At 37.1% G+C, this 14109-nt stretch overlaps 1 protein-coding gene and 1 pseudogene across 1 annotated transcript; both read left to right on the top strand.

Annotated features, from left to right (window-relative positions):
• The first annotated feature begins 3120 nt into the window (after nucleotides 1-3120).
• On the top strand, nucleotides 3121-8277 carry LOC114460304 (uncharacterized). Its single transcript, XM_028442235.1, has 6 exons — nucleotides 3121-3244; nucleotides 3316-3379; nucleotides 7186-7406; nucleotides 7499-7729; nucleotides 7824-7965; nucleotides 8061-8277. The coding sequence occupies exons 3-6, from the start codon at nucleotides 7318-7320 to the stop codon at nucleotides 8205-8207; spliced, it is 609 nt and encodes a 202-aa protein (XP_028298036.1). The 5' UTR covers nucleotides 3121-3244; nucleotides 3316-3379; nucleotides 7186-7317; the 3' UTR covers nucleotides 8208-8277.
• A 3275-nt stretch (nucleotides 8278-11552) lies between these two features.
• Nucleotides 11553-12956, top strand: LOC114460305 (ras GTPase-activating protein-binding protein 1 pseudogene; annotated as a pseudogene).
• The last annotated feature ends 1153 nt before the right edge of the window (nucleotides 12957-14109 follow it).

Below are 14109 nucleotides of genomic sequence, written 5' to 3'. Positions count from 1 at the left end.
GTGAAATTAATAATAAATATGTAACTGTGCTGACTTGTACATAAACTGTAAGTATATTAAATAAACACATGTGCTTCATATACACATTTATGTTTTTATTTTGGCTGTTTTATAATTTAGGAATTAGGGCTGGGCGATATATCGAGATTCAAGATGAATCAAGTTTTCTATTTTGGCAATATGGAAAACTATAATATTTCATTTATCTATATCAATATATATATTCCTTATTTTCAATATCTATATATATATGTATATATATATTATAGCTTATTATGTATCAAAATACTAGTTTTAAGAGTCGCTGCTTTTACTTCTCAGAACAACATGTAAAGCTCAGTTAGATGATTAATAAGTGTCACATATTGATCAGCTGTTTATTAATAAATGAGCCTGTGTAACATTTTGCATCAGCAAATTTAACCCAGAATTTTCTTCTGGTCAGACTTTATTTGATAAAATTATCTAGATTTATATCATATATCATCATTTAGATAAAATATATTGAGATATGAGTGTTGGTCCATATCACCAGCCCTAGTAGGAATGTTCAAAACATTTAAATGTTAATAAAGGTCGACCTACCAGATTCTAATCACATCATTGTATTTAGTAAGTAGTTGACAAGTGGGTATTTTAGATTTATTGTACATCTATATTAAAATATAAGGAATACTGGAGCTTAGTTGGGAGGGTGGGACGGATCGTAGTGGGCACCAGAAAATTTCCCTTATTTTCAAATCCAAAAATTGACAGATATGATCTAAGAGAACCAGAACTGAGATCAACCTTCTGTCTGAGGTTAAGAGAAGATCATTGGTTACTTTTACTAAGACAGTCTCTGTGCTGTGATTGGCTCTAAAGCCAGACTGAAAGCTCTGTATAAATTGTTCCTAAGTAGGTGATCACATAGTTGACCTGTGATGACTTTTTCAAACATTTTGGAAACTAAAGGGAGATTAGATATTGGTCTATAATTGGACAAGTCATTTTTATGGAGAGGTTTGATTACAGTGGTTTTAAAGGTCTGTGGTACATAACCTGTTACTATAGATGTGTTAATACAGTTCATCATATTATTAACCATTTATTAGTAGTTTTAACCCACAACATGAATGGTTTTATCACTTATCAAGTCAGCCTGCTTTGATAACGGACAGTGATCAGTTTCCCTTCATTACAACAGCACACGCGTTTTTTTTATTGTCACGTGTCATCACCATTGTGAAGAAACTCACTCTGCCAGTTTTCTCCATTGTAGTGATTGGTCAGACGTTGCTAGCTCCACCCCTTTCATGTGAACACGCATGTACCCAGGCTGAAAACACTTGGCTTCAATTAGCGTGTTGTTATCGACCTTTGTAGGACAGCTTCTCTCTGACAGGGAATGTTTGGTTAGTTGACGCCCGTTAATGGAGATTAATCCAGGATACAATTATCTAGATTCATAGCATAGGGTCTTTATGTCCTAAAATTATATCTAATTCATTCATTTAATTTACTACAGCAAAATAAATCACGTTTAAAAGTAAATTCTATAATTGTATAATAATGGCATTATTAAAACTGAACCTTGTGATTAATGCTGTGTTGCTATGTTTATCCAGTAACGTTAGCATATCTTCATCTATTTTCTGCTAATGATGCCTTAATCTACTAGTTTAGCGGGGGATAATCCACTAACATGCTTTAATGCACACATGTAAACGTAAAAAAGTGCATCACAAACTGTCTAATCCACTCTAGGGTGTTTTTGGAACAAAGAGGAAAAGTTTTATAGATATTTATCATAGACTCAGAGCTAGCGAAGCTTTACAAGCAGTGAATATTTGTTTGACTGAAATACCATAAATTCTGTAATATGTCACACCTTTTTCATTTAAAAATATTGGTCTGTGACTTATCAGAGCTGAAAGTAATGGATTACAAGTACTCACATTACTGTAATTGAGTTGCTTTGATGGGTACTCGTACTTTAGTATATTTCTAAATCACTAATTTTATTTGTACAAGTACGTTTTAAAACATTTCTACACCAACCGCTACTGAGTGAATTATTTTCTGTTTTAAAATGATCAACAGACATTGTGAAACTACAAAAAATTAAATGACCAGACAACAACAAATGCATCATATCATAGCCGACCAATCAGATTAAATGTAATGCATTAGATCATAGCCCACCAATCAGATTAAATGTAATGCATTAGATCATAGTCCACCAATCAGATTAAACGTAATGCATCACATCATAGCCGACCAATCAGATTAAACGTAATGCATTAGATCATAGCCCACCAATCAGATTAAATGTAATGCATTAGATCATAGCCCACCAATCAGATTAAATGTAATGCATCACATCATAGCCGACCAATCAGATTAAACGTAATGCATTAGATCATAGCCCACCAATCAGATTAAACGTAATGCATTAGATCATAGCCCACCAATCAGATTAAACGTAATGCATTAGATCATAGCCCACCAATCAGATTAAACGTAATGCATTAGATCATCGCCCACCAATCAGATTAAACGTAATGCATTAGATCATAGCCCACCAATCAGATTAAACGTAATGCATTAGATCATAGCCCACCAATCAGATTAAACGTAATGCATTAGATCATAGCCCACCAATCAGATTAAACGTAATGCATTAGATCATCGCCCACCAATCAGATTAAACGTAATGCATTAGATCATAGCCCACCAATCAGATTAAACGTAATGCATTAGATCATAGCCCACCAATCAGATTAAACGTAATGCATTAGATCATAGCCAACTAATCAGATTAGCGCCAAAACAGCATTGAATGCCAGTTATTACCTGCACCTTGGACCTCCTGCCAGCATCCTACAAACAACAGCAATACGTTCTTTTGTAAACCTTACCTAAGACTGTTTGTGTAGCCCTGATAACTATATATGTGATTAATATTTATAATATTAATCTATATATTTATATAGGATTGACAGTGTAATTCATACTTATACAGAATTATATTTATTAAATATAATAATAAAGTATTTAAGCTTTAAGTTCAGTTGGGTGGTTTTGAAGGGGTTCTCCGTTGCTAAAACTCATTTCTTTAAAGCGTGTGACGTCACTTCCTCCACTCCACGTTACTCTCGCGAGATTACGTTCAGCCAATCACGTAGCTCGGTCACCTATTGCAAACAGCTGTGTTTGTTCCCTGTCAGAGAGTGACGACACACACACGGAGCTGCTACAACAGGTTGGTTCTTTAACATCTACTTTAGGTTTTTAACAACTTTAGTACTCACTACAACCTTTGTACACCTTCAGACTTCACCACCTCAGGGATAGGAGACATTTAATCCTGCTGAGCTTGACGTTTGAAAAGGAATTGGTGAGTTTAAATGTTTGTTGCTCAGGAGCATGCTATGCTAACTGAATGCTAACGTAATGCCATTGAACTATGTTAGGTGGCTAATGTTGTATTAGATACATTATGTTGAGTGCTGTTACCCCAGTATAACTGTTAACACTATTTAAGTATTGATTTGTGTTGGTTGAGTGAGTGTGGTGGAGCCATTTCAGCAGCAGAGGGCGCTAGAGGAGTGTCTCTACCCTAATCAGCCATAAAAGGAGGCTGTAATGAGCGTCAGGTGTGGCACTGGAGAACAAACGCTTTTTATCATGTGGAATGTGAACATCTTTACAACATAAAACGCTTTGGTTACATTAGGCCTGGGTGATATGGACCAATATTCATATCTCATAGATTATATAAACTCCATTTATTTATATTTTTCAATATAGTTTTAGAAAAAAAAATAATAGGTCAAAGGAGAAAAATACCACAAAGACACTTTTATTAATCACTAGCAGCACAACATCAACATGTTGTTCCACTTGTGACTTTTTCCTTCATTAACCCTTGGGGCACCTTTACAAAAAAGTTCATCTTTGAGCTTGGGGACCAAAAAGCTACACTGTAAAAAAAATAAAAATAAAATAAATAAATAAACATTTTTTACAGTAAAAAAACTGGCAGCTGTGGTTGTCAGAGCATTACCGTAAACCGTTTTGTTAGAATAAGTGTTTATCCAGACCTTTTACATTTAGGAACTACCGGTCTTGTCAAAATATTACCGTCATTAACACTGTTTCTACCTTTACGGTAAAGGAAGATTACTGTACAATTTACAGTAAGAGTTGATCACTCTAAAGCATGCTGTAAAAATATTTATCAATTAAACATTTTCTCATATAATAAACTTATGCAGTAATTATTTTGTTACTGTGAAAGACAATTACATTATAATATGACTATGTATTACAATACAGGAAATAACTACTCCTGCTTTAAAATACATTTAGGGCACATTAAGGGTATATTTTTTAACAATGTTAAGAATACAAATCCATGACATTTTCAATAAACATTTGCTCACAAACTGAAATTTAGTTTACTGAGTAATGTTTGTATGAAAAGACAAGACAATTTAAATAAAATAAATGTATCAAATTTCTTTCACTTTTCCATAGAACTTTGACTTTATTTTCAAGATCATTAATTGAACAATGAAGCTTTAATATGGTGTTTTCATCTCAGATTGATGGTTGTGAGTAATGTCAGGATCCAGAGAACAAATGAGGTCACTTCCTCTAAACGTCCATGGGCATTTTTTAAAAGTCTTTCAGCTGGATCAGTGGGTGTAGTTGTTGTGTTCCTGTAGCTGTATGGCAGCAATAAGGCCTTTCTGTTGACTGGAAATGTTCCCCTGATGGACAGGATTTCAGGAATTAACATCTAGCAGTAAGAAAACAAAATGAACATGGTCAAAGTTTTATCAATCACATCTTGGGCAAAAATACATAAAAAAGGTTGTTTTATTACTCACATATCTTCTGGCTGAGTACAGAAACACACCTATCAGCCTGGATCAATGGGAGTTTCCAGAGGAGGATGAAGCAAAATGGAAAGAAGTGGAAAAATAGGAGAAAAACAAAGCTTTCAGAGGTTTTTCTTTTTTTAAAGAACATTTTCTTAAAGAAACAATGAGGAAATACTGCCTGTGTCAGTACAGTAGCTTTTATTGTACCCTGTATGTTCAATGGTTGAATAAACTTCAGCTTTATTTAACACAAGCAAAGGTATTGTCTCTTAAAATTTGAATATTCATTCAAACCTGAAGGTAAATGTTCATATTTGAACTGAAATGAGACGTTCAGTTAAAATCTTTTTTACTTGTTGTTCTACCTCACCTTTATTAATTTCAATAAATGTTCCTTTTTTATTTAAATTGAGACTTTTGTTGCATTTGTTATCATCATTGTGTAATTTTTATGATGTAAATTGAGGGAGCAAAAGTAGTATCAGCTCAAAACTGAAACACAGCAAAGCTCCGGTTTGTACACGGACCCAGAGAGAAGTGACATCACTACCGCTGATAATTCCCCAATCTTTCATTTCTAATCAGATGCTAATGTGTTTGTTAGCCGCCAGACTGTGATTCAAATAGGTAATAATTAATAGGATTAGGTCTGAAAGCATGTTTATCACTGCACTCAGTGAGTTAGTGACGTACACACTTTGAAATACTGTATTTTTCAGAATAAAAGGTGCATCGGATTATAAGGCGCACTATCAATGAATGGGTCTGACCGGGTCTATTTTCATACATAAGGCGCACTAGTTTATTATTATTATTAAGGCACATTAAGAGAAACAAAATAGTCATAAGTCAAACTTTATTCAACTCATTAACAATAATTCTCAACATTGTTCAGGTTTAACACATAAAATACAGAACAATACACTGACTTTTTCAGTTCAGTATGTTAAAGCACAGTACGGTACATATCACTCCATGAGGCTCCTGACTACAGTAGCCCTGAAGCACCAAAAATCCATCAAGCGGTGCAGCTTCATAGTTTACCAAAGTTGTACTAAAACATTTTGACACATTAATACATACATAAGGCTCACCTGATTATAAGGCGCACTGTCGATTTTTGAGAAAATTAAAGGATTTTAAGTGTGCCTTATAGTCTGAGAAATATGGTAGTTTTTTCTACTTTCTGCACTAGTGTTTATTCTGAACAGTAAACATCTTTAATTTATCATCAACTGTGTGATTAACATTAAATAGACATTTCTTAACTTGTAAGGATTCTTTCAAACAAGATATCTATTCTTTTATTTAATAAACTTGATTTAAGTAAAAGGAACTCTGTGATTGGTTTAAACCTCATTACCTCAACAACCTGGAGGTTTGTTCCAGCTTTTTAAAGTGACTTATTTACACTGACTTTTTATTTACTACTACTACTTTGTTCAAGACAGCTTACACTAAGTTTGTGATATTTAATGTATCATACCTGTCAAGTATCCCGTTTTGGCCGGGAAACTCATGTATTTTATACCCCTTTCCTGCCACCTTCCCGTATTATTTTCCCTGTAAAAATCCCGTTTTTTAATGTAATCATCATTAAAAGATAGATAAAAAACATTCGTCCGCCTCTCCAAACTGGACGCTATCACTAACCTCACGAGAACTGCCGCCTCACGTGACCTAGGTTGCAGTTCACTTCTCGCGAGAGTAGATGCAACTTCCTACAGCGGGAACAAACCCGGAAAATGGATGGATGTGAAGAAGGCGCTCCGGCGAAAAAAAACTAAAAAGTCATGTAAATACCTTGAGAGACGGGACAGTGACTTTACTTTTATAAAGAAGAGCAGGATGGGTTCCAATTACCGGTTCTGTATGATTTGCAACTGCGATTTTAGCATCGCCCACGGAGGAAGGAGCGACGTAAACCAACACGAAATATCCACTAAGCACAAGCGCCCGCTGGAGGCAAAGAAACATGCTCAGAGGATGTCAGCATTTGTGACAAGAAATCCCAAAGAGGAAGATGAGGTCAGTAATGCGGAGGTGAAAATGGCAATGCTGTGTGCTAAAAACAACGTTGCTTTCACCTTCTGTGACGACTTCAACAAGTGTGTAGCTTAGATGTTCCCAGGTTCTGCTATAGCACGAAAATACTCTGCTGGAAAAACCAAAACTACGCAAAGGTAAATTGAGTCAAATTAAGTATGAATGATTATGTCCTGCATGCATATTGTAGATTAATTTTTACCTAACATTATTAACTGGCTACGTGGGGTAGAAAATGGATGATAATAATTGGGCACTCACTCAACAGGTGCCATAGCAGCAGAACTGGATGACAAGTTGGCCAAAACATGTCGATCTCAGCCCTTTTCACTTTTGTGCGACGAATTGAACAACAGAAAAAGAATTTGTCATCCTGGCTAAACTCTATGATGAGGCCACTATGCAGGTCACTACACGAATTATGGAGATGCCTACATGCAACGTGGGAAATGCTGAAAATCTGTATGAAAAGCTGAGTGAAGCATTGAGGTAAGGGAACTGCAGTTGTGTTGATGTGTGTTGTAGTTTGCATTTAATCATAACTTTATATTTTGTCTGAATGTTTTTCCTGCTTGCAATAGAAAAAGAGGCATCCCATGGGAGAACCTGATAGCCTTTAACTCTGATAATGCGAGTGTCATGAAAGGCAGACACAACTCAGTTCTCAGCAGACTGAAGATAAGCCAGCCCCACGTCCAGGACCTTGGCTGCATTTGTCACCTCGTACAGCTGGCCACTGGCTGTGGCATCACAGCAGCCCAGGTACCAGTCGAAGGCATCCTAGTGGAGATATACACCCACTTTGATAAAAGGTAAATGCATATAAATGAAATAGGCATGCAGTTGATATTCTTATAAACACAAATACATTTCCAACCTCCAAAAAAATTGTTTTCTATCTTTCAGTGCAAAACGCTGTGAAATATACAAAGACTTTGTAGATTTCACTGATTCAGACCACCTGAAGCTCCTCAGGTACTGCAGCACGAGATGGCTGAGTCTGATAACCTGCCTTCAGAGAGTGTTGAACCAGTGGGATGCACTACAGGTAAGGATGGTAACTCCAGCAGATGTATACACAGCTTACTATGCTATGTTTCTAATTTAACCATGAATTGCACTCTGTGTCCCGATGTACTATAGGCCTACTTTAACAGTCATGAGGAGGTGGAGAGGAGTGCCAAAGTGCATGATCTGGCAAGACATCTGCGTGATCCAATCGTGAAGACCTACTTCCTTTTTCTGAGTGCTGCTCGCCTCAACATTACTCCAGGGACAGGTAGATGTTAGTCACTTCCCCATTGATAGAATTAAATATTGTAATGTATAGTTTAGATCTGCAATATTCAGTCAAACACTTGTTTTTTTCCAGTGGAAAGGCTAGGTGCCTTGTTTCCTCAGTTGAGTTTGAGTGAAGATAGGCTGAGAGAGGAACTCATTGACTACCAGGTGACAGATGGCAAGCTACTCCCCCAAGAAAACCAAATTGACAGATTCTGGGGACTGGTAGGGAAGGATGTGAGGTTCAGTGAGCTGCCAAGACTAATGAAGGCTTTACTATGCATTCCCCACAGCAATGCCAGTAGTGAAAGGGTGTTTGGTATGGTCAGGAAGATTGTTACTGAGAATAGGATGTCATTGGACAACAGCACTGTTTGTGCTTTACTGTCATGTAAAATAAACCATTTTGGCCCAGCCCACAAATACACTCCTTCCAAAAAAGTGTTGAAAGATGCAAAGTCAGCAACAAATCGGTATAACACATTATTAGTGAATGACAGCGAACTACATGAGTAAGCATGACAAAGTATAACAAAAATATGTAATGTAAATAAAATGTAAATGTCTAGTTTAAAGACTAGCAAAGTGAAATTAACTGTTAATACACAATGTCTTGACTTGTATGTTAAATAAATAAAATCTGCTTTATATACTCTTGTTTTCATTTAGGCTGTATTATAACGTAGGAATATTCACAGCTTTTCAATGTCAACAAAGGTTGGTCGACCACATTTTTATAGTCATCTAATTGTGTTTACTAAGTGCTTGACAAGTGGGTACTTTAGATTTCTTGTCATCTGTCTTAAAATATAAGGGATACTGGAGCTTGGTTGGGCCGGTGGGTCGGTTCGTAGCGGACACCAGAAAATTTCCCTTATTTTCAAATTCAAAACTTGACAGGTATGCCCCCCACACCACACATGACGTGGTCTCTATTCTCCCACACTGAAAAATACACTTTATTTCAGTAATATTAAGTTAAACTTAATGCCACTATCAAGTAAAATGTACTTAACTTGAAATTAATGAAGATATTAAGTCAATGTTGTTTGTTATATATCATTTTGATGTATTTACTCAAACAAATGAAGTAAAATTAATTAAGTTTTTCCATAAACAGAAATATCACCAACATGAAAATATGAAGTACTATTTATATATTTGTAATATTTACTGTTATGAAAAATATATGTAGATTTGAATCTTTTTGACACTTAAAATGTAATCAATTGTATCAAGTTGTATTACTCATAATTATGTAAATGATGCTTATTTCATTTGATAAATATGACCAGATAATATAGATTTATCACAAATCACACAACTGGAAAACAGAAGAATAAACATTTATTTACTAAAGTTCACATCTGAACAGGTCCTGGTTTTAAAATATGTTTTGAACAAACAGTGTAACTTACTGTACATATATGTACATAATGGAAAACGAAGGCTATTCAAATATTATAACAGTACTTTTCTTCAATTATAAAACAGTGCTTTTCTTAAAACATCACAACACTTTTCAAACATCATAACAGCACTTTTCAAATATTATAAGTGCTTTACAATTATTATAAAATTTTTCTTTAACTATTGTAAGAATGCTTTTATTGAAATATTAAAGTGCAACGACAACATTCAAAATAGCATTATGGTATTACACTTTAAACCATGAGTGTCAAATGTATGGTCTGGGGTCTAAAAGCGGCCCTGCCATAAATATTTTAAAAAGTGTCAAATGTAGTAAAAACAGGTGTTGTGGATTTCATACAGTACATGTTTTTGAGCTACAGTATGTGAAGAAGCTACAGTACCAATAGAGAAATACTGCACAGGCATGAGGAGAACATGCAAACTCTACACAGAGGGGTGTCAAACCCATGGCTGTAAAGTAAAAGTGCCTCCTTATTTTATTGTTAATGACAATAAATGTGATTGTTACATAGAGCTGGACAATATATCGTGATTCAACATATATTGAGTTTCTTTTTTGGCGATATAGAAAAAAACAATATTGCCTATATCCATATATATCCATATTTTTTAACTTCTTTTTATTTAATCAATCACAGTAAAAATCACATCAAACAAGTATTTAATATTATTCATAGAGTACAATTAAAAAGTGTTCTTCTTTACAATGTATCCATATTGCTGAGATACATATATATTTTTATAGCTTATTTTGTATTAAAATACTCGTTTTAGGAGTTGTTGTTGATCACTGAATGTGTCCTAACAAAGACCTTCCTCCAAACAAGCCACACTACAGAACTCACTCACACGTGCTGTCCCTTAGAGGAGGAAAAAGCCCAAAGTAGCACATATTGTGCAGCTGTTTGTTAATAAATGTGCCTGTGTGGAATTTTTCATCAGCAAATTTAACCCAGAATTGTCTTTCTGGTCAGACTTTGACTTTAGAATATTGAAATATATATCGTATAATGTCCTTTTGAGGAAAAAACATCAAGATATGAGTTTTGGTCCAAATCGCCCAGCCCTATTGTTAAAGAAAAAGGTCATTTACACTATATCTACTTTTTCTTATTATATACTGATTATGGTCTAAAGCAGTTGTGTGTTTAAAATCATGACCTGTAAAAAAAACCAATAGCATTGAATCCCAGTATATGTGTAGAATAGGTAAGTAGGGTCATTGGGGGCTGTGATAATGACAGGTTCTCATTTACAAAGGAAGGCCATAGAAAAGTAGATCTATCATGCACTAGTGCACACCCCCTCAGTACTGCATGATAAATATTAACCAATGCACCAAGACAGCATGTATCAATCATACACCTGTGAACACCAATGGAACTATAATTCATATTTAAGAAGCCCTTCAATCTGATGGTTTTGCAGCATTAAATCTACAGTAGTAAAGCACCCAAAGGAGCCCATTGACCTGGAGCTGCTTGTATAGTGATGGATTGATAAGGTGATTGATCATGTAACATGATAGCAGTGTAGTAATAATACTATTAATAAATAATAATAATTGTTCAGTTCAAGGTCACTTCATAAAACTAATAGGTCTAGACAATTAATATTTCACAATATGAATTATTAATCTGAGTTAAAATGGAAAGAACTGATGTTGACAGGTAGTCATGGTGACTCAGAATAAGTTAGAAGACCTGTGTTGACAGGTAGTCCTGGTAACTGAAAAGATAATAGTGCCATGTTCTAAAAGTCCTACGGGTAGACATCAAAGCCTCAAAAGCAGTGAAAAGGTTACTAAGTTTTAAAAGTTCCACAGGTAAACATCAAAGCCTTACTGTGGAACTACTGGCACTGTGCTAATTGTTTGGACCGTATACTTTGGACCATCGTCAAGAGCGCACAGCCCGTTGACTTCAGCTGATCAAAGAAATTGTGATGGAGAAGCTAAGTGCCCAGGTGGTCGGGCGAGTGTTTGTCCGACAGTATTACACCGTACTGAACAAGGAGCCCGAGAACCTGCACACGTTCTATGGGAAGGACTCGTCGTACGTTCACGGAGGTTTGGACTCCAAAGGCAAACCAGCAGGGGCTGTTTATGGAAATTTGGAGATCCAGAAGCGGGTGATGGAGCTGAGTTTCAGGGACTGTCACACTGAGATTTGTCACATGGACGCCCACTCCATGCTGAACGAGGGCATGGTGGTGCAGGTGATGGGGGAGCTGTCTAACAACATGCAGCCCATGAGGAGGTTTGCGCAGACCTTCGTCCTGGCTCCGGAGGGAACCACCTCAAACAAATTCTATATCCACAACGATGTCTTCATGTACCAGGATGAGGTCTTTCAGGACTCGGACTCTGAACCTCCTGAAGAGTCTGAGGAGGACGTGGAGGAGCTGGAGGACATAACAGAAAAAAGCTCCTCAGACCTCCCGGAGCCCGCCCCTGAGAATAACAGGTCGTTCTCCTGGGCGTACGTTACCAGTAAGTACCTCCCACCCCGTGGAGCCGTCCCAGTGTCAAGAATCCCCCCCCACAAGGTTAAAGTCCCGCCGACAACACAGCCCAGAGTGCAGGTAAAGTGTGAGTCTCAGAGCTCCACACAGGGACCTCAGAGACCTAAGGGTCGAAGGATTGTTCGTTATCCTGACGCTCATCAGCTGTTCGTAGGAAATATTCCTCACGACGTGGAAAAGACCGAACTGGTGGAGTTCTTTGAACAGTTCGGCTCAGTCCTGGATTTCAAGATCATTAGCAGAGGAAAACATCCAAACTTTGGTTTCGTGGTGTTTAACGATTCTGAGCCGGTCCAGAAGATCCTCAGCAGCAGACCTATTGAGTTGTTTGACAACGTGCGTCTGAATGTCCAGGAGAAAAAGACGCGTTCGCCGCGTGAAGTTGAGGGCAGAGAGTCTGAGGGTCGAAGGATGGTTCGTTATCCTGACGCTCATCAGCTGTTCGTAGGAAATATTCCTCACGACGTGGAAAAGCCCGAACTGATGGAGTTCTTTGAACAGTTCGGCTCAGTGTTGGATTTCAAGATCATCAGCAGAGAAAAACATCCAAACTTTGGTTTCGTGGTGTTTAACGATTCTGAGCCGGTCCAGAAGATCCTCAGCAGCAGACCTATTGAGTTGTTTGACAACATGCGTCTGAATGTCCAGAAGAAAAAGACGCATTCGCCACGTGAAGCTGAGCGCGGAGATGCTAGTCCTCGCCCTGGAAAACCCAGAGGGGGCGGAGTCAGAGGCCCCTCATCCCAAGGGGGTGGAACCAACAAACCCAGCCTTGGCTCTGGGTGTGGGGTGGTGGCCTAGTGAGCGTTTATCTGCCCCCTGGCAGTGAGACTACGCCCCCTCCTTAAGCCCCACCCACTGTGTATCTGGACGTTTGCATCACTCTGAACTCTAATCGATCTAAAGATTAAAATATTGGTTGAAAACTACTTGAACTGTGGTCTGTGGTCAATGAAGTTTGAATAAAAACTAACAAATCTTAACATTGCCTGGCAACCCTTTTCAGAGGTTTGAATTAAAGATCCAAACAATAATAATTGTAGGAGCAATGATTTATTTCTGAGCTACCTCAGTATAATATGTTTAGCATCTACCTAACCCGTAGATGGGCGGGTCATGCAGGTTATTTATGTTGCCATGGTGATTGCACAGGTGTGGTTAATCAGGGAGAAGCAAACAGTTTTTCGACTACTCCTGGGGCTCTTGTGAATGGGTTTTCTGTATTCAGTTTTACCGGACATTTTAATAGTGTTTTTTTTGTATTCACAATTCCCTGTTTATTTTCTGGATTAAAGAGCAAATAATTCAGAAACACCAACAAACTATTTTCATATCCTTTATCAACCAAGTACCTGTCAAAACAAAAATCTCTGCACCACCAAAGGTGGACAAAGTTAAAGGACTTGGACACTTTAATAATAATAATAATAATAATAATAGTAGGGGACACATGTCAGTGTTAAACACAGCTCTGTGTGCTGTTCAGCAGAGGGGTGTTCCATAAAGGAGGTTTAACAAACTCTGAGTCTATCCATAAACTCTGGGTCAACATACCCAACGATGGGAAACTCTGTTTATCTGATTCTATTACAACTGGTATGAAGTGGGTTAATCAACCCTGAGTATGTAAACCTTGGGTTACTTACGTGCACGCGCGAGATAAAAAACAATCATCAATGGATCAGAGATTACTGAAACTGCCATGACAACCAAACGGAACAGAGTGATTTATTCACCCTAATGAGTGAAATAAGTCGGTGTTTGATGAATATGAGCCTCTTCTAAAGGTGTGTTCAGTCTTTAGTGACTATAGTAGCTTAAATCACCCGTAATTAGTCACACATTTTGGTTGCTTCATCACTTTATTGCTTAAGTGACGTGACGAGCGGTGAATAATATGAATAAAATGTGTCTGAGGAGACGTGTCAGCAGCATAGGATGTCTGCATAGAGAT

The sequence above is a fragment of the Gouania willdenowi genome, unplaced genomic scaffold (genome assembly GCF_900634775.1).
Source record: "Gouania willdenowi unplaced genomic scaffold, fGouWil2.1 scaffold_421_arrow_ctg1, whole genome shotgun sequence".
In the NCBI taxonomy this organism is placed as follows: Eukaryota; Metazoa; Chordata; class Actinopteri; order Blenniiformes; family Gobiesocidae; genus Gouania; species Gouania willdenowi.
This window is presented reverse-complemented; position numbering and strand designations above follow the sequence as displayed.